Genomic DNA, 20,562 nt, shown 5'->3' with positions numbered 1-20,562 from the left:
GTGATTTTACAGAGGAGCTGCGGGTCCAACAATTCTGAAACTTTTGGTGAACCGTGTGATGCTGTTTGACCTCTTGTGGCGTGGTATCCGATTGTTGGTCACTTGACTTATTCAATTTAAAAAAAGTGTTTCCGACATATGTCACTTTAGATACGCCTTCAAATCTCCTCCTCCAAGCACAAGAACTTTTTTTTTTTTTTTAAAGCTGTGTTTACATTAGGCAAATTTATGATTTCAAATCCAATTTGCTCAATTTTATAGTAACTTCAGTCTGTTTTTTTTTTTTTTTACTTAATTGCCTTAAAATGCAGGAATGCCGCCAATCAGCATTACTGTAATAAACAAAAACAAGATTTGATCTTATTCCAGCAGATATATAAATAAAGACTGAGTTGTGTACACACATTTACATGTTCGGGTCAAAAGTGACCCGATTTTTAAGTGTGAATACTTCCACAAATCCACATAGTTAACCTACATACACACATGCTTACACATCTATATATAAAAACATGTAGTATACACATGTATATGTGCATTAAGACAACGACGGTCATCCAAAGACAGAGTAAACATTATTCAAACACTCTCATCTCTCTTTTCAAAAAACATACATTTTTAGTTGTAGTTGGGAATTCAGATAATCCATCATATAGATTTGTGTTCATTTTTGTATCCACTGAGTTATTGTTGTTGGATTCGATTTAGGCCAATTTAAAGTACTAATCTTACTTGCAACCATCAGTGAGACATGTAAAATATAACAGCGGTCATTAGTAAGAAGGACTAGAAGAGGATCCATAAGTAAATCTATTCTTATGATTTTCTCTATCTTCTTTTTTATGTTCTCTCAATACAGTCCTACTCTGGGGCAGTCCCAAAACACGTGTGTGTGATCACTAACCCTTCCTAACATTTATCTTTAGTGGCATTCTGAGATATGCGTTTTTAAAAAATCCAATTTTTGTTTTCCAGTCCAACTCCTTCCACAGTTGGCTTCCGATTCCCTTATGACAGTCAGTGCACACCCTGTGTGTACATATTGCAAACAAGGTTGAGAGTTAAGAGTGCTGTGAATACTCTTAACGTGAATAACACTGCTACCATGGCTAACGTGTAGCATGTTAATTGTTGTTGTGATCATTAATATGTTTTAGCGTTGAGTGATTTGTTGATGTGATTTGCACTTCAGGGCCACCGTATGAAACAGTGTGCTGTGAGACAAACATCGTCCAAGGAAAACAACAACTGGGAGAGAGCTTTTGTTAGACACTGGAAACCGCAGGCAATTATGATTAATCTCCTTTATCTAAACACAAACTGCTCTCCAATCACTCCAATCTGCCTGCTGTGCTTAAAAGCACGTAGGGGGGAAGTGGCAAACCAGCCCAAACCCTGTTAGCTTGCTGCTAACATGGGCCTGTGTGTGTTGTGCACAAGTGTTTACAGATAATCTTCACCGGGACTTGACAGAACGGTTGGATTAGCAGGCCTGCGCCGGTCGAGCGTGTCGTGTGGCTACTTTTTAACAGCAGGTCAGCACTGAGGCACGTCGGCCTTTCCGAAGGGATCTCGGTGTCAAGCCAGGCGTGGGAAGCAACAAAGGAGAAGAAGGACGAAAAATCAGATAAGGCAAACAAAAGTCTCCTACGGCGGCGGAGAAGAAAGCGGGGCCTCCGGACTCTGGAGAAACCACAACACTGTCATTAACAGTTACTCTCCTCATAAACACGCCGGCATCAGCTGGTGGTATAATTGCCCCTGCTTCTCCCGTAATCTTATACCTTACCTGCTGTTACTGTCAGACACCTTCTCCGCCGAGACGGCGAGAGGGAGGAGGAGGAGTTGCGGTGAATGTATGTGTCAAAAAAGTTGGAGGCAGGGTAGGTGTTGCTGTGTACTGTCAGAAAGACGGTAGGTAGAGTAAAAAGGGTGACGCAGAGAGGAAAAGAGAAAATCAAATGAGCGCAGCTCACTGAAATCCCAGGAGCGAGGCTGAGAGGTTCTGATGGAGGAAAATCATGTTCCTTTCGTTGAGTGATTACAAGACAAGTGGCAGAACATGACCTACTTAGTGCAACTTTTAAAAAAAAAAACTCGATACTCGTGCAGCTCCGGTTGGTTAAGCGGGTGGGAGGTTAACCTGGATGGATTCGTGGCAACATTAAAGCAGCAGTAGCAGCATTAATAATTGCCAGGGGGTGTTTGTGAACACGGAATAAAGCCTCCTCATCTCGTGACCTCTCAAATTTAAACAAGCCTTTTCAGTTACTCTCTGTGCTCCTGCTCCGCAGACAAAAAGCAAATGTGGATGCATGTGATCCTTCAGACATGAAAGGTTATAATGCAAAACAACATATGAATTAAACATCACCTGACACCCCTCGAAAGGCTACGAGAGAGGATTTAAGCACCTTTAAAAATAGCCTAAAAAGCATGCTAAAAGGTGTCGATGCAGAGAGAGCCAGAAAAGAGGGAAGACAAAAAAAAAAGGCAGATGAGAAACCTGCTTTCTGAAAAGCTGTGACTGAAAATGGCAAAGCGCTTCCCTTCTCTGCTCTATTACAACCCCATGCTGAAAATCCACTGAGACCATGAAAAAGGAACACTTTAGCTCTGCTGTAGAAATGGGCCTGCCTCCGGCTCTTCTTAATTTCAGGCTTTATTTGTGCAGCGTTCGGGAGCTCTTGTGGGTTTGCAGGAGACCCGCAGGCCTTTTGTCTCATCAGTCGAGGTGGTTTCTGCTTGGCGCTCGCAGCGATCTGCTGGCATACGCCTTTTGTTCTACCTCTCCGTGCAAGATTTGGCCACAGGTCGCAGATTACAGGCAACACAGCCATCACAGGCACACTGCTGTTTGTTTCCCCTACAATAAATGTTCCAGCCCAGAGCAGAGGGAGGCAGAAAGTCAGTCAAGGAACAAGACAGGAATTAGCAGCAATCATGAAACAAATAAGGTTCATCCAACTTTTGTACCATATTTACCACTTTATAAAGCGTTAGTCTTTATTTTTCTAAAAAACAACAGAGCAGTGTCTTATATTTGGATAATTTTTTGTTGTGTTTACTGATGTTGAAGCGAGTTTAAGAAGTATACTGTCAAAATGTCAGTCTGTTTTTTTTCTTTTTTTACGTTTTGCAATCAAGTTTGGGTGTTTTTGTGAATAGGCTAATGGGATAACGTGTAGCTGTGTCGGACTGTGTTTTTTTTTTTTTTCATCTTAGGAGTTAGCAAAGTCACAGTAAGGTTCGTTTTAGCGTTATCAGGCTCTTCTTTTACGTGTCACAGACAAGGTTGGAGTTAAAGGTAGCCTATTGTGAATAGGCTAACACGGCTAACGTATAGCAATGTGAAAGTTCTTTTTTTTTAAGTTTTTTTTTACTTTAAATGACAAGGTTGGGAATTAGGGTAGTACATTTTTTTAGCGATGTTAGTCGTTTATTTTTGTGTTGCCCACATGGTTGTAAATTACAGGTATTGTGAATATGCTAATGTGGCTAACATGTAGCAATGTTGGACAGTGTTTTTTTTTTTTTTTTTTTCTTCTTAGGGAGCATTTTTTAAATCCCAGGGGTTATCCAGTCTTGAAAATGTCCATTGGTCCAGATCCAGTCTGCTTAATTTGATCTAGTTTGAGTCCTGAAGTCTGAATTTGGTCTGTCCTCAGACTGCCATCGGCCGGACATTTCTTCGTCAACAAAACCACATGACTCAACATCTCTTGAGTCGCTGTTTATTTGAATTACGAGGGTGCAGAGCAACAAGAGAGAAAATAATGGAAGTCCTAAGCTTTGCTGTCTTTGTCAGGATATCAAACTTTAAATTTTGCTGACTGATTTTTAACGTCGACATCAACACTTTTATTATTATTATTATTATTTTGTATTTATTTTTTTTTTTTTGGACAGTGTTTTTTTTTACATGTTACTAACAAGATATGGAGTTAATAATAATAATAACACATTTTCATTGAGTGTCATTTCAAGACACTCACTGTACAAGGACACTGAACATAACAGTAAAATAGAATAAATATACATAAAAGTTAAGCGTATCAGAGGTTAAGAGCTAGCATAGTTTTTTAAATATATTTTAAACAAGGTTGGGAGTTACATATATTATGAATACGCTAACACAGCTAACGTATAGCAGTGTGAATACTGTTTTTTTTAATTTGTAACTAACATGGTTGAGACTAGTTACAGTAACATTTTTTATCAGTCTTAGTCTGTTTTTTTATGTGTTGCAAATGTGGTTGTGAATTACAAGTATTGTGAATATGATAATGTGGTGAACATGTAGTGATGCTGGACAGTGTTTTTTTTAATGTTTTGTTAATTGAGTTAACATAGTCTTTTTTAATGTATTGCAAACACCGTAGGAAGTTACAGTTATTGTGAATAACGCTAACATGGCTAACGTTTAGCGGTTTGTAAAAACTTTTCTTTTTTTAGTCGTACTAACAAGGTTGGGACTTCATGTAGTTAATGAAGCATTTTTTTGTGTTTTTTACGTGTTGACAACGTGTTGACAATACATAGTACAGGTATTGTGAATATGCTAATGTGGCTAACGTGTAGTAGTGTCAGTTAGTGTAAGACTACATTTTATTTTACATATAACCAACGAGGTTGGGAGTTAGCCTTGTGATGCTAACTTTTATTTTAGCAGCATCAGTCTTTTTTATTTTTTTTATGTGTTGCAAACAAAGTTTGTTGTTATTGTGACTATGCTAACACGACTAACACGTAGCGATGTAGGACAGTGTTTTTATTACTTGTTACTTAGACGTTAATAACAAGATATGGGGTAGCATAGTCTTACACGCTAACATGGCTAACGTATAACGGTGTGAGAACATTTTTTTTTTCTCTTGTTACAAACACTGTTGGGACTCTATTTTATACTGCAGTCACAGCAAAGTTTCTCTTTAGCACAAACATGGTTGTGAATTACAGGTATTTTGAATATGCTAATGTGGCTAATGTGCCGGACTGTTTTCTTTAACGTAAAACCAACAAGGTCGAGAGTTAGCATAGTCACAGTAACTTTTGTTTTAATGGTATCAGTTTGTTCTTTTAACGTGTTGCTAACAAAGTTTGTTATTACTGAGAATATGTTAACAGAGCTAACGTGTAGAGAAAATCTTTGTTACAAACAAGTTTGGGAGATACAGTTATCGTGAATAATGTGGCTAATGCTTCCAATGTGGCTAACGTGTAGCATGTTACAAACAAGTTCTGGAGTTACAGTAAATGCAGTTAAAGTCTGACTGACATTCATACTTATCTCTGACTATTTTGTCTCACTTAATGCACCTTATAGTTTGATTTCTAACAACTTTTAAAAAATATTCACTGACAGTGGGACTTATAATCCGGCGTGCCCTAAAGTGCGGAAAATACATTAGTTCCAAGGGACTAACATCACTTCAACTGACTTTCGAAAGAGACTTCATACATTTTGCAATATATTTTTGAACTAGACAAATGTTGCACTTGTGGGGTAAAATTAATAAGCTGCATATTTAATAAACCTTGATTTATTGTGTGCCCTCCGGAGGATAATCAAGCTAAATGGAAGACGGGGAGCAGGGGGTTAGGAGGAGGCTGGAAATGCAGCTTGTTATGAACTGACGCACAAGTGACGAGAATTTGGCAAACCTCTATTTCCTATTCAGGGTTGTTAGGGTCCATTTAAAATAAATAAATAAAAAATAAATAAGGACGGTTTAACACCTTTACGAAAGTCCCATCCACCGGGGCGGCTTCTGATACAGGGAGGGGGCTGCCATCACATTCATTCCCCATTCCCAGATAGATGTTTGTAATTGGAGCTCTAATTTATGATCAGGCCTCGGTGCAGGATAATGATATAGAGCATTGTAATTTGCTGATGCAAATTGTACGTTATAATGGGGAGCCATAAAAGCTCCAGCAACATCTCGGAGACTTGCCAAACACCCTGAGCGTTCATTACAGCCCTCATTAAAACATCCATGGCGGCACTGGGAGCTCTTACAAATGGAAGGAGCATGTAATTGCCGCTTGATTGTGGTATATGTAACATATGATAAAGTGATATTACCACTTTATTTGTCTACAGTGTCCATGAAACTTAAACGGTGAAAAAAGCAGCCGTAAACAAATCCTGGGAGAACGGTTTGATTGTTGCATTATAGGCCTATTTGTTTAAAAATGTGGCAAATGAGAGCTGGGGGACAGTACAACCAGGACAAAGTGGGAACTATGATAATCAAAGCAGGGCTTAGGGGGATAAAAGTAATGCTTGTACCCACGAGAGCTTGTATTTCATTTGGACTAACTTCAAGATGGGCAATAGCGAGTATCTCCGTAAGGGAATACATTAACTGGATTTAATATAAGAAAAGATCATTATTGTTCTTCTTTATTACCAGGCAGCAAAGTCATCACCATGCCTTTACTTTATAGGGTGGTGAATAAAAAGAAAAAAAAGGGTTAGAGTGAACCACTGAAATCCCCTCCAGCCACAAAAAATGTCACCACTTTTTTTTTTTTCTTTTCAGTAACAGTGGGGTTTACTGTTCAGTAGTTTTCAGTTGTGGTATGTGAATGTTTTGTGGTTAAGCGTCCCAGCTTTTAAGCAGCATGGAGACAAAAGGCGAGCGGCTAAAGCATGGAGAGGTACTTAAAAAACAAGTACACAATGCTGGAGCTGTTTTTTGGAGCTTTCACCCCCCAATAGAGCTGCCTTCTTATTCAAACAATCTCTCCCGGAGTCTCATTTGTGTTTGGTATCGTCGGATTGCATCTCCTTTAGAACAAAACCCGCCCTATATTGCTGAAAATGTAGACCCCCCCCCTCCCCATCGCTTCAAACTCTTAATGATAGCAGGCCTGTATCTTCAGAGCTCTGTGTGCTCAGCCACTGGAAAAGGATTTTCAACCGCGCCATTCAACCGGGGCCCCAGAAGCCTACAGCCTTTATCTGCAGACCCGTTGATTGATGTGTTGTGGGACCTGCTGTGGTTAACAGCAATTTTTATCTGTTGCTAGCGGCAACAGCTCAGGTCCCCTGGTGCGCAAAGAGCAGCAGGGCCCGGGATCGGCAGTCAGACCGCACACGGGGATAAACAAATAGGTTTTTCTTTTTTTTCTGAACGGCGGACAGGCTTCATAGAGAGTTCTCTGACAAGCAGGGCCCCACCCCAAGGCCAGGACAATGTCAGGGCCCCAGCCCGCTCCTGCTGGGCTATTGGTTTCCTTCACTAATTTTCTCCATGTGCAGAGCCAGTGCTGCAGAGACACCTGCACAGCAAGAACGGCAGCCAGACACCTTCAGAGAGCGCAAAGTTACTGACTTTGGAGTTCAATCCGCTGAATCGGCTGCTTTGTTAAACAAAGCGTGAAGCTCTTAATGGCTTTCGTTATAATTAGGCGACATAATTCTAGCTTTTGATAAAGATCTCATGAAAAGCCTCGTCAGACAGGGACGGGTATTTGTCACAACACGGAGGTCGGGAACGCCGAATCAATTTGCGCAGGGCTGTTTAAAGATGCACACGGAACTCTGCTCTGTTTAGAGCGCCGACTTATTCGCCGTTAAACGTGATTATGGCGATCCGTGCAGAGGAAATGAAGAACGGGTGTGTCTGGGAGCTCCGAGCACTCTTGTTCTTCCCCAAATGACTGCAGCAAAAGGTTCGACTGTCTGACACGGTGGAGATAAGCGCCTCCCAAAACAGGCAAGTCAGATTATAGCGTCACAGACAAAGCGTTATGGTTTTATCGTCCATGAAAACATGAGCCACAGCTCGGCCTTGGGTGGTTTCATAAGATAGGGAGGAGGTGGGAGACTTGAACCCAATCGCTCCATCTGAAAGGAAAGGGTGGTGTGTTGTCTTTTTTCGTTTTGCTACCCAGTCTCCCCCTAACGTGGAATATATCCACCCCCAGTGACAGGATGGGCAGATAGTCTCCGAGAGATTTTGCGACATTTTCCTCATCTCTTACAGCACATATCTCCCTAGCACAGAGGGAGAAGGCTGGGGTTCTTTATCAAGGAGCCCCTGAGAGGATGATAAATCGCCTAAGCCCAGGCCATCTCCACTGGAACAACAAGCAGGTAGTAATGCAGGAAACAAGGCACAGATGTTGTCTCCAAACATAGCCGAGGCTATAATGAAGCTTGCACAAAGCAGACAGGACGGAGCTGACTTGATAAACAATTCCATATCCAGACTTCCACAGAGAGTTAGATAGGGAAGCTCAGTCTGACAGTGGCGTATCAGTGCGCTCCAGAGATTAGTGCTCGTCTCTGAATGAGGGAATGGAGGGCCAGTGAAGGGCAGGTGGTCGGAATGATTGCATGTCTAGAAATCACATCAATGTAGGGAAACATGAAAGTAAGCTTGTGTGAAGGAGAGAACCGCTATCATTAAGACAATGATTTGGGTAAGCCCATGTCCAAGATTGGATTCAATGACTGCTGTAATGTCAATGAGGTGATCTTTTGGCTGCTCCATATTTTTGAGGGATGTGACAAAAGGGAAGTGAATGACACTGTAACTTTGATGTTTCAAGTCTGGTATGGAAAGACTTTTGTGTATTCATGACTTAGGTCACAGAAGTATCACCATCTTTACCAGTTATGGCCTTTGTTTCTGGCACATCACCCCAGCATTGAGGACCTTTAGTGTGATTGGTCACATATTGTAGTAGATATGGAAAGTGGGATCCATGCTGAACAGGGAGCATCCATTGATTGTACATTACATATAACCTCTTAAGACCTGGCGTCCTCATACATGCACATCACATTTTGAGTTATATTTCCCCAGCGGTTAATTCTACTTAACTTGGATAAAGTGATTTTCCGAGACAAACTTAATTTGGCAGCCACTCTCGCCATAGAAAGTGGGCTACACCAGATGTGTCAAATGTTTTGAATGTTGGACATGGGGGCCAGCAGGCTCCACCCACTTTTATTGAAGCATGTGATTGGCCATTTTATAACTTGAATAATTTGCAATTAAGAAAAAATATCATTTAAAAGGAGAGAAAGAACATTTTTAGGAAAGTATCAGAGCAAGAATGGTTATTTTGATATAACCTGAATCAGCACAAAGTCAGCCCTTTGTTGCCATAACAGTTGCAATTCTTAGCCAAAATGGACACACAGATCAAACTTTTAACCAATATAACACCCAGTGCATCACAACTCAAGGTCTGGTGTATGTATAATAAAGTAAAATGTAGGGTATAATATATCTGTTACATAATTTATTTCTGACTAAGCCCCTCATTTAAAGGTAAAAACTTTGTGGGCTGATGCAGTTGTTTTAGAACTCAAGTGGTTCATCAGGGGATGAAAAACAGAAAAAAAAGGCATAGAAATGAGTTATGAGGAGCCACTATGAATCCACACAATGAATCCAAATGATCCTAAGGTTTATAAATAATTATCACTCAGAGGTTACACGTTTTCATTGAGTCATCAGTGGAACAAAATAACATGGCCATTACAAGGCTGGGACTGCTTTAGTTTGTCCTTCATTAAAATCAAGCAGTAAAAGTCACCAAAGGTTATTATTTTATAATGCAGCCGTGTGATTTCAACCATTTTATCTAGAGCTAATAGTTTTCGTTTGCTTTTGTACGTCTGACATAAATACAGCTACTGAGTATTGTTAATATTTAACTTTTGACCTTGAAGTTCCACTTGAATTCGAAGACAATATATATATATATATATATAAATATATATGAGAAATTTGTGTTTTTTTCAGTACTTTGGTCAAGAGATGGACAGGACAGCAGCAGTTTTTGTTATCCATTCAGGAAATGACTGGTGTATACTTATGGCATATACATACAAAGGCAGAGCGGTCAATCTCTGACTGACAGGTTACATGTTTGGTTTCCGCCTTGTCCGCCCATGTATCCTTGTATCAACAGTTCAGGCTGGTGGTGATGGTGTAAAGGTGTGGGGGATATTTTCTTGGCACACTTTGGGCCCTTTATTACCAATTGAGCATGTCCATCCCTTAATGACCACAGTGTACTATCTTCTGATGACTAATTCAAGCAGTAAAAGGCTCCATGTCATAAAGCTGCAATCAACTCAGACTGGTTTCTTGAACATGACAATGAGTTCACTGGACTCCACATGTCACTAGATCTCAACCCCATAGAGCACCTTTGGGATGTGGTGGAACAGGAGATTGGCATCATGCAACTCTGATGCTATCATGTCAGAATGGAGCAAAGTCTCTGATGAATGTTTCCAGAACCTTGTTGCCATCAAGGATTAAGGAACTTCTGAAAACAAAGGGGGGTTCCAACCCGGTACTAGAATGCAGTATCCAATAGTGTCCAGTAAGTATATGTTGCTTTTTTTAACCTTCATTAAGACCTGAAGTGGTTCACAGTCCCATCCACCCTTGCATACCCATGGCAGAGCCACCACTCAAGGTCCTAGAAAGGTCTGGTTCCATGCTTGCCCAAAGACTGTTCGATACATGGACATTAAAGTAATACAAAGTTACTAGAATGCCGAGGAAGTTTGCAAGGCAACAGAAGAAGGCAGACACGTGTAGATGAGTAGAGGCGCCACAGAAGAAGAAAACAAATCTTCAAAGAGGTTCTCTTTTCAAGCACTTCTTCTTTTGTGACAGTTATCTGTCTCCAGTTCACCTGCTTGATTTTTTCATTGTTTTGTGAAGAGGCAGCAAAGTAGACGTTGATTAGTTGAATCATGAGACTGTTGTTAGGGGCTCTTGATGGCCAGTGCCAGTGACTGCACCTTAATTCTAGCTTGTTCATCCTCCCTAAACGACCAACTCCAATGTCTTCCATCCTTCTAATGCCTAATCCCCTTCCTAGCCTTCTGTTTGCCTCAACCTGTCTCTACACTCTCCTAGCCTCAGCCCCCACCCCCACCCCCACGTGAAGCCATCACATTGTAAAGCCTGAAGCACTTACAGATAAGCAGCCCCCAGAAACCCGGCGGACCCCGCAGCAAGGCAGATTGAGAGTCAGAGCTTAGCAGTGACGAGGTGCCTGGAGGCTGCACGCGCTGCAGATAGCAGCGTCAGATACCCAGAGAGGGGAGCCAGACAACATGAGACTTTCTGCCCTTGTTACTAGCCCTGTGTTTGCTTACACTTTGCCCATTCCTCCCACACCATCACCTTCAAACCTACTCCACCTCCATGTTTGCCCTCGCTCTCCCTCTTTCTTGTGCATCGCTCTCCTCTCCTCTAAGATAAAGGGAAGGCCTTGCTCCCTGCCGACTCAAACTGACAGCTCGAGCCAAAGGGTTCCAGCGTTTTTGGGAAGGTCTTGTTTGTTTTATTCCATCTGTGAACATACAGCCAGTGGGGAATAGGAAACTGACATGTTCTATTAAAAAAAAAAGAAAAATTGCACAGATCAATGTCTCGTTTTAACTACCATCCTTTGAGGCAGATTAAGGATGACAAACCGTTTATAGTTGTTTTGTTTGTTTGGATGATTGCTTCCGAGTTGCAATGAAAACCGCCATATGCCACTCATCAGCTAAAAGTAGCACACTTTAAATAATGTTCCTCGTTTAAGAAAAGGACATAAAGGACGACGGCTGTCTGTTATCCTGAGACCAGACATAAGGGAAACGGAGGTTGGAGAAGAGCTAAACTTCACAATTTGACACAATGGGGCAGACAAACAGATGTCTTCAAGGGATAAAAATAGTGCTATATAGACAACTTGAGAACAAACATGCTTTTAAACATCATAACGACAATTTCCTTTACCCCACCAAATACCATGTTTTTTGGAGTATAAGTCAGAGTTTTTGAGACTGAAGCTATGCTTACACCACCATCGGGAACCAACGTTGGAGCGGCCATCTCTAATGAAAGATTTATTTAAACGCAAATAACAGCGCATTTCTGCGTTTAAAACTCTCATGTTCATCCGCTCACATTTTTAGGACAGTTTTCAGACTCTATACATTGAACACACTTTGAAAGTTGAACAAGAGACTCACTTTTAGTAGTGATGTACGGGTGGCGTCCCCACTAATACAAGGAAGTACAAACTGTTGATATTGATAATGGAGGAGGAAGTAATAATTGTGGTTTGTGCCCAGCCATAATTATATGTCACCGAGTCTCTCTTATGCTAGAATAGAGCTGTGAAAGTAAAACTGCAAGATTTGCACCACGTCAATATTTCGCACCAGACTTTTGGCTCAAAGGGCCAAAATCTAAACGGGATCAATATTTTTTGCATGTCATGAAATAAAAGGAGAAAGTAAAGAATATGGTTTAATTGATTAATTTTGATTCTGTATTCATTAAGGTAACACACATTAGTAAGAATAAAAAATAGTAACATTTGTCCTTGAAACCTTTTACGGAAAGGCCTCACTGGCCATTTTTAATTGAAAAACACGAGCAAGCTAAAACAAACTTTCTTCAGATGAAAACAGCAAACTGGGATTCTAATGAGAGACATAGAATTGGTCTTTTGACTTCATCCGTTTGCCACTGCCGTTGTCGCTCCATCTTGGCTAGCTAAAAAAGGTCGCTAAAAGCATTGAAAGTGATCGTGAAGGCTACTGGGAATTTCTAATACAGAACAAAACACAGGGCTGACTCACTTGGGGGTATTTTCACCCATAGCCGCAGGTAAAGAAAGTGCTAATAGCGCCACCTGGAGCCCAAAAGTACATTACAGTGGTACAGTTTAGGAATATATAAGGGAATCAATGGTAAATGGAAACATTACGCGGCTTACGCAGCAACAACTTGGCGGGCCAACCATGGCTCCACTTTGGGCACCCATGGTTCAAACCGTGTTCAAGAATTTGCGTTGCTGCGACTTATAATCCAGAGCGACTTATAGGTCAAGAAATACGGTAATTTCCACTAAAAACTATGAGTTTCTATGAGCTATTCTGTCTTCATACATGCAAAATGATATTTATGTCAAAACATGCAGATAGCTTTTAGCATACTTGTCTGAGATGTAATCTTACACCCGCAGTCAAAGCAGGTAGATATGAAACTTTGAAAGCAGAGTTGCTGCACAGTGAAACAGTGCTTAACAATGCCAATAAAACAAGGCACTTTTCACCAAGGTAGCGCAGGACACCTTCCTGCAATCTAATCAGTCAGTCAGCCAGAATTAATGTTCCTAATATCATGATTTCTCCATTACTCTATTTAACATAATTAAAATGTCGAGCGCCGGGGCCATAAAGCAGGTCGTTGGAGATTGTAATTCTGCCGTAAAGCTATGAAGCATGAAAATGTCACTTACCGAGTAGCCGCGGCCTGACAGCGAGTGAGTGGAACTCTGTAGGGAGAAAGAGGAGAACAGGGATGACCTTTAAGGAGCGTTTCACTCGCTCCCACAGACATGATGAAGCGCCGTCGCTTAAATATCAATATTCACGTTAACCTTTTATCTGCCCTGCCGTGTACCCCGAGCCTGCTCACATCACTCCTAGTCAGGGCAGCCCACACAACAGGGAGAGTTTAGTGGGAGCGGGACTGCAAATAGTCACACCTTGATGAGAAACTAAATCTGAGATGTCTAAGAATAGGCACTAAAATAGGCTGATTAAAACTATAGCTGTGACAAATTAGAGGTGCATTAATTCTGAGACCCCATAGTTAGTCAAACCTTAGTCACGATTGTCTTTACGGATGGATATTGGCGAAAAATGGGCAAACCTGTCCGGGGCACGCAGATGGTCCATACTAAATAGCAAAGTCGTAGACCACTTGGTCTGAATGTTTTACAGATTTTCCTCCTTTTCAGCCCCCTAATTCCTGCACACTGTGAAAGGAGCTTGTTAGTGCTGGTCATGTGATAAATACTGACTGATAGAAATAAGAAAATTACACATCAAAGTGTAGTTCATGTCGACCTCCTGTAGGCGTCCTATGAGTACTTGGGCATTACCTGCATGCCTTGTGGGTGCAACATTCTTGTGCGGTCAGTAGGAAGCCAGTGCGTGTACCTTAACTAGACTTTTGGTTAAGGGTAACACCCGTAAGTCATAAGTGCAGATAACTCCAGTTATATTACCTATACAAATACTTGACGATACACTTATTGCACGACAACTGTGCATACCCTTTATTATGAGATCGCTCTTGTCTTCTACCCAGTATGTGCCGGGACATCCCACAGCACCCCTATGGGGGCATGTGACAAAGGCTTTAATGTGGACATTGGTCATCTATACTAGATGTGCAACTAAAACCATTTGATGTATTTCTGTAACACAAGCGTATGTATAAATAATGACAGAATCTGGAAATTTAAGTTTTATGACAAATTATAATAAAAAAAGAAACCCACAAAATGAGGGACGAGCAGCATGGGGAAGCGGGAGACCCCCACTTGATATAGACTGCTTAAAGGGTGAAAGATCAGCCAGTTTATACACATGTAACACAGTATGTGAATCATGCATGAACCGTGTTCTGTTTATGTGCAATTCAGTAGTGTTTCATGCACCGATTACATAATTTTAAAACCAAATGTGATACAAGATGGAGAGACGATACTGAGAAGAAAGCCAGAAGGGCCTGGATGCATGTGGCGCAAGACCACCAAAAATGGATACGTTTGTGGAGGCTACTTGCCAGCTTTGGCACGACAGGCTGAAATGATGATGATGCGATATAAAGTTATATATTGATGGTAAATGTGAAAAGTTTGTTATACATACATGGACATATGAGGAACGGTTGTGGAAAACTAAAAATGTGTGCATGCATCTTACAAAACTTAAGCACTATTGCGTAAATTTGCATAATAATTGCTTTTAAACGACATAAAACACACAAAGTGCATTAGTCTTAACCGATCTAACATTTTGAACAGTTCAAAACCGAATTCACATAAAGACAGACGGACTTCTACCCACATTGACCAAAGATAAATGCAAGAAATAGCAAGAAATACAAACTGCGTATTCTCGCATGTATCACAAAAGACTGAAATTTCATACGTGGACAATGTGCAAATTGTACATAGTGGCAATGTGACATGGGTAATAGGGAAAAGGGATTTTGAATGTATCTAATTTTAAAATACAAAGTGATTTATTGTGTAACAAAAGCAAAAAATAAAAAAAAGACAATGAGAAGTCAAATGTTGCCAAATTACTTTAAGCTTAAGAAAACATGAATAAATACTGAAAATAATTTTAAAAAGTGCTGGTTTCGTTTGAGCGTTTCTGTGTGTCATGTGTGAACACAATGCCAAAAGACATTGGCCATCTTTTTATTGGAAGATGACTCACAACCTGATCTCATCAAGTGTGGTTTGGCAAAAACGTGCAAGACATTTGAAATAACTCTTTTTCCAGTAAAACAAGAGTCATCCCGCCATAGGAGTTGGGAAATGTACTGGAGGGGTCTCCAGAAGCATCCAAGAAGTAAACCCTCTCCTCTACATCATTAAATATAGCCGCCAAGTCCAATTTGGTGCTCAGTTAATTTCATAAATCTGTGCAGACAAGATGAAGCTGGCAGGAAATTGGCATATCAATGGCATGGGAACCTGGTCAATTTTTGAATTTAATTACTACACGGAGACCCCCAGACTTCTTCAAAACATAACTGGGCTCACAAAACTACAAAATGAAGACATGTAAAATGTTTACAGGGTCTTTGATATATATATATTATTATATATGTGTGAGTGTGTGTGTGTGTGTATTTGAAATTTTTACAGCTGGACAAACAGGAATAAAAAATAGTCATAATTGTTCAAATTAAATATGTAGTTTACTGTTTGCCTGATCATGGTTGCAAAGGTCAGAAGCCTGTGTCCAAACAGTCTACAGTTCAGCATTTGTATTTGTATTTTTTATAGTGACTACGTTAACATTTCTGATGAAGCTAACGTGTCTCGGTGTCGGACCATTATTTTTATTTTTTTGGGTGTAACTAACAAGTTTTTGAGTAAGCGTAGTCACAGTATTGTTTGTTTTAGCGGTATAAGTGTGCTTTTTCACGTGTAGCAAACTAGATTGGGTTTTACAGGCACTGTCAATATACTAATGTAATGCGGCTAATGTGAAGAGTATTTCAAACAAGTTCTAGAGTTATTGTGAACACAGTTTAACTTTATACACCCTATAGTGGAGAAAATATGAAGTAATGACAGGAATTCTTAAGGACAGTAAAAAAAAAAAGCTAAGTACCACATTGTTCCCAATCTTTGACAGTTACACCATGGTGTAAAAAAGTCCTTATTTATATTAAAGAGCACCACTTTATTTGTTTGAAAGTTGAATTGAGTAAGTCACAATACACTGTTACCTTGTTTATCGTAGGAGTTGCATACTAAAAATAACGATAAATGAAACCCGCAAAGTAGGGTTATAAGCTAGAAAACTTACTTTGTTTATCGTAGGAGTTGCGTACTAAAAATAAAAATTAGCAAAATCTGCAAAGTAGGATTATAAGATAGAAAACCCGTCACTACACATGTTTCACGCCTTTCTCTCTTGTTCAAACCCTCAAAGTCCAGTGTAATAGAATGAAAATATAACTGGACACAACTAACTGTGTACAGTAGACACGGTACAGAGGAGAGTGATTGGAAAGGTCAACAGCCAATCAGGACACAGAACATAGTGCACCAAAAAATAATTAAGTAAATAAATAAAAAGCATATGTCATCACTGTAATTCAAGAGGAAAAGCAATGTTAGGTATAAAAGACCATGGTAATAATGGCTGTTCATTTATAGGACTGGTTCTAATAATATCCTGTACCACAGCAACCCAACCCCTATCTCAGGTATCCCTGAACTGCCTCTGGTGCAATCACAATCTGGTTTCTAAGAAATTCTGATTGATTCCACACACCTGATCCCATAACCCAGTGGTGAGCATGGCAGGTCAGTCTACAGAAAAAAAATCCCATTTATCCACTTTATTATTTCTTTTTATTTTATTTCTAAGAATAATCATAATTTTATTTTAAGAGTCCTTTGAGAGTTCAACTTAAATCTCTCTTTTTTTTATGGACACAAACTCACCCGGTGCTTTTAAATGCAGCACTTTAAAAGCTGGACAAGAGCAGCGTGGAGACAGAAAAGGCTGGGTTTTGTTTTGTACTCACTGCGAGACAGCGCTCAGCACGAATACCAATCTCCAAATCCCTCCCTCCACTTCCACTTTCCACTGCTTTTATTCCTCTGTCTAGATTGGCAATTTCTCCCCCCCTGGTCTCTGGTGGGGACTTTTCTGCTAGACCAATTTCATCCATAGGTCCACCCTCAATCCGAATCGACCTTCCCCACACCTTTACTGCCACTGAATTCCTTGTTTTGCACCCTCCCGGTGCCCCAGGAGCACTCTCCCACACCTGCTCCAGGCATCAGCCCTCATCAACGCTTGTGTGCCCCTCTGATTCACAGGACGACTCCTGTGGTGACGATTAGGGAGAAGTCCCGCCGCGAACCGGAAAGCAAGCGCTGTGGGAATCAAAAGGCTATTCCCACTCTTCTTAACCTCCCTGCTCCCCTCGCTGCTACCACCACAGAGGACTCCAAAGAGGAGGGCAGGGCACTCGGCAACTGCACACAAGGCAGAAATCCGCTGGTATAAAAGTGCCAAAAGTGCATTTTCAGGGAGAAAATGTGTGTGTGTGTGTGTGTGTGTGTGTATGTTGTAACGGGCATTTCAATGTGTTTGTGTGCTTATGCACATAGGTGGAGAGAGGCCAAGGCCATTTGGAATTAGTCTTACTATATAGAGTTCATTCAACTTGGAGCATTCTGAGTAGAAAGAGAGGCTTATTTAAATGATAATGAGCGACAATCCATTGGATTTAGTGCTGGTGAAGGGGGTAAAAAAAAGAGTAGGGAAAGAGGGGATCCATTAAAATGCCAGTGGTTCAGAAGCCATAGGGTCTGCATGCAGCTAAACACTCTCTCTTAAAAGCCATTATACATGGCTCTCAATGGATTTCTGCAGTGCCTAGGACTTCAAAAGGATTTAGGAACCCGCCCTAAAGAGGGAATGGGGGAGGGTGGTGGACAAGTGCGTGGATACGGGTGGTGGTGGTTATGGTGCTTGGTGGTGGCGAGAAGGACGGCACAGATTCTGGGGGAATTTAAGGGTTAACTAAACAGCCCCGGAGAAGAAAAATGTTGCTAAATCCACCCTTTAATCCCATCTCCCTTTTCCCTCTCCTTCACACTTAGCGAAAAAAAAGACTATATCCAGACTATTGGTTTTGGTCACTGTAGGGAAGCCAAGAGGCGGGGACGCGAGAGCTTAGAGGACCATGATGAAGGGCTGGATGCAAAGATGTATGCCCTCAGTGGCAGGAGGACTAGGTAGGTGGGTGGTTCGGATACACATGGGTGGATATTGATGAGTCAAAGATGGTCTTAGAGATCCCTGACAGCACCTCCCCGACTGCCGCCCTCCCCGACTCTGGTCACAGATGGAATGCGCAACAGCACCTCTCCACATTAATCAAGTGTCTGTTTTGGCTTTCTGCTAGAGTCACGCTGCACTGCAGATACCCATACACAGTCAAAACAAAATAATCAACACCCCACCACGGTGATGAACGAACAACATGGCCTGAATTTTTTTTTTCCTCTGCGCTCAAATTGATGCATGACTGTTTTTACAGGCGGGAAGGCGGGAGCGTCCGCATTTGTCTCCATTTCCTTTGGTGGAAAGACAAGAGAAATCCATTTTACTCATTGCCGACGTGGCGTCATTAGTTGAGAGCTCTTAAAGCTGGGAAGCCCTTTTGATGTGGTGAAGCACGTTTTATGAAAATTAGTGATGCTTTCAGCGTGGTGGTGGTGGTGAAGATTCCACAGAGCTGAACGAGAAAGATATAGGAGAGCATATCACACCATGATAGGGAGGGATTCGGGTGGGTGTCAGATTGAGGGCCCTGCTGAGTCCAGCACAGCCAGAGTTAGACAAAAGCAAAGACAGGCAGAGGCAGAAAAGTCTAATGAAGGGGGTTGAAAAAAAACGATAGATAGATTTTTTTGGTGTAGCCACCATTCTTGCACCTGTTCACCTGCAGGTTTGGGCTTTTGTGGTGGTTAATGTATCAAAAAAGCAAGCAAGTCCTGGTATTTTGTTGACTGCTCAAGAAAAATTCAAATACTCTGTCAAACAAGTATTCTGCTTACTTTGGCATGTCACAAACTGATACCTCCAAAACATTCAAACTCCCAAGTTGTCAAATACTGACCCCTCCACATCAGTTTTTGACATTTTGGTTGTCCCCAACGTGTCGTTTTTCCGATATCAGACCAGATGCGGTACCGGGTGCAAGCAGGACGCGGTACCGGACGTGAACTAGTACCAGGTTAAGGTTAGGGTACCAGTACTGGTCACATCCCGAGGACTAGTGCGCATCTGGTACAGCGTTTTACAACAGCCAGGAGGTCAAAAAAATGACGAGTTGGGGACACTCAAAGCGTCAAAAAGTGATCCCCAAGTTGTCAATATGTGATGACTTGGGGATGAGAGTGTGTTGTATTCCTCAGTGTCTGGTCAAGCAACAAAGTTGCTATAGATGGTGTTGCTACGACCTTCCGCGTCTGTGTACTAGGGTTGCACAATACGTGGCAAATGTATCGACATTACAATATCAGCCTGTTCAATGCGCAATACATATCGCAAAAGGCTACGTAAATTGTAATACATGGCTACCTTAAACGTTTAAACATACTAAAACAATCTTATGTCTTGAAATATTTAAGAAAAAAATAGAGAACTTTAAGCATTTGACCAATCGGATTAACCTGTTTTATGCTAGAGACCTTCTTCCTATGTTGACATGGGTCATTTGGAGTATAATTTAAAGAGCCACTCTGATTTAAACATTTGCATTTTTGGTGTTTTTAGTATGTTCTTGTACTGTGATTGAGGACGCATATAAAGAAAACAATGTGAATCAGGAGCAGACGAAAAAAGTAATTTGAAGAAGAGTTTGTAGTTGTGACGTAGAAACTACAACCCAGCCAGCACAGCTACGTGGGCCCATTATGGTTTAAAAGTGGGCAGAAAATGTGACCCCAATTGGGTTTGTCCAACATTTCCATAAGGGTGCCAGTCTCTAGCATGCTACATTGTCCACTGGATAGTGTAGCGAGCCAGCCCATTGAGTGCCCACTTGAGCCAATGTGGGCAAACAGGTAGGGTCACCACGGACAAACCCAAATGGGGCCCCAGATTTTTACCACTTTTAAACCATATGGGGGCTACTTGGCCTTGCTGCTGGGAATAGGCGGGCTACAAGCTACCTGCTCCACACCTTTCCGATGCATTCACTTGTAGACGACTAGATCCGCATCTTTGTTTTCTTCATCTGGAAAGCTCCAGTAGTGCTCGGGATTTTTGTTGCACCGATAATGTTAGGTTGGGGGTGTGAGGGGCTGTAAGCTAGAGTGAGAGAGTGTAAACAAATGGATAATGGGATTGGGAGGCAAATTCTTAATGGACTCCAGCTCCAAGGAAATTATATATATATATATATATATATATATATATATATATATATATATATATATATATATATA

The 20,562-nt window shown here is 41.1% G+C and overlaps 1 protein-coding gene across 12 annotated transcripts in view; it reads right to left on the bottom strand.

Annotated features, from left to right (window-relative positions):
* Positions 1–20,562, bottom strand: part of fbrsl1 (fibrosin-like 1) — a 407,550-nt gene that overhangs the window by 198,591 nt on the left and 188,397 nt on the right. For 11 of the 12 annotated variants that reach the window (XM_024274771.2, XM_036213672.1, XM_036213674.1 and 8 more), the window contains exon 4: positions 13,291–13,326. The exons of the other annotated variant lie outside the window; for it this stretch is intronic. In XM_024274771.2, coding sequence (XP_024130539.1) covers positions 13,291–13,326 — 36 coding nt within the window. The remainder of the gene's footprint in view (positions 1–13,290; positions 13,327–20,562) is intronic. 12 annotated transcript variants of the gene reach the window in all.

Source organism: Oryzias melastigma, linkage group LG9 (genome assembly GCF_002922805.2).
Source record: "Oryzias melastigma strain HK-1 linkage group LG9, ASM292280v2, whole genome shotgun sequence".
In the NCBI taxonomy this organism is placed as follows: domain Eukaryota; kingdom Metazoa; phylum Chordata; class Actinopteri; order Beloniformes; family Adrianichthyidae; genus Oryzias; species Oryzias melastigma.
This window is presented reverse-complemented; position numbering and strand designations above follow the sequence as displayed.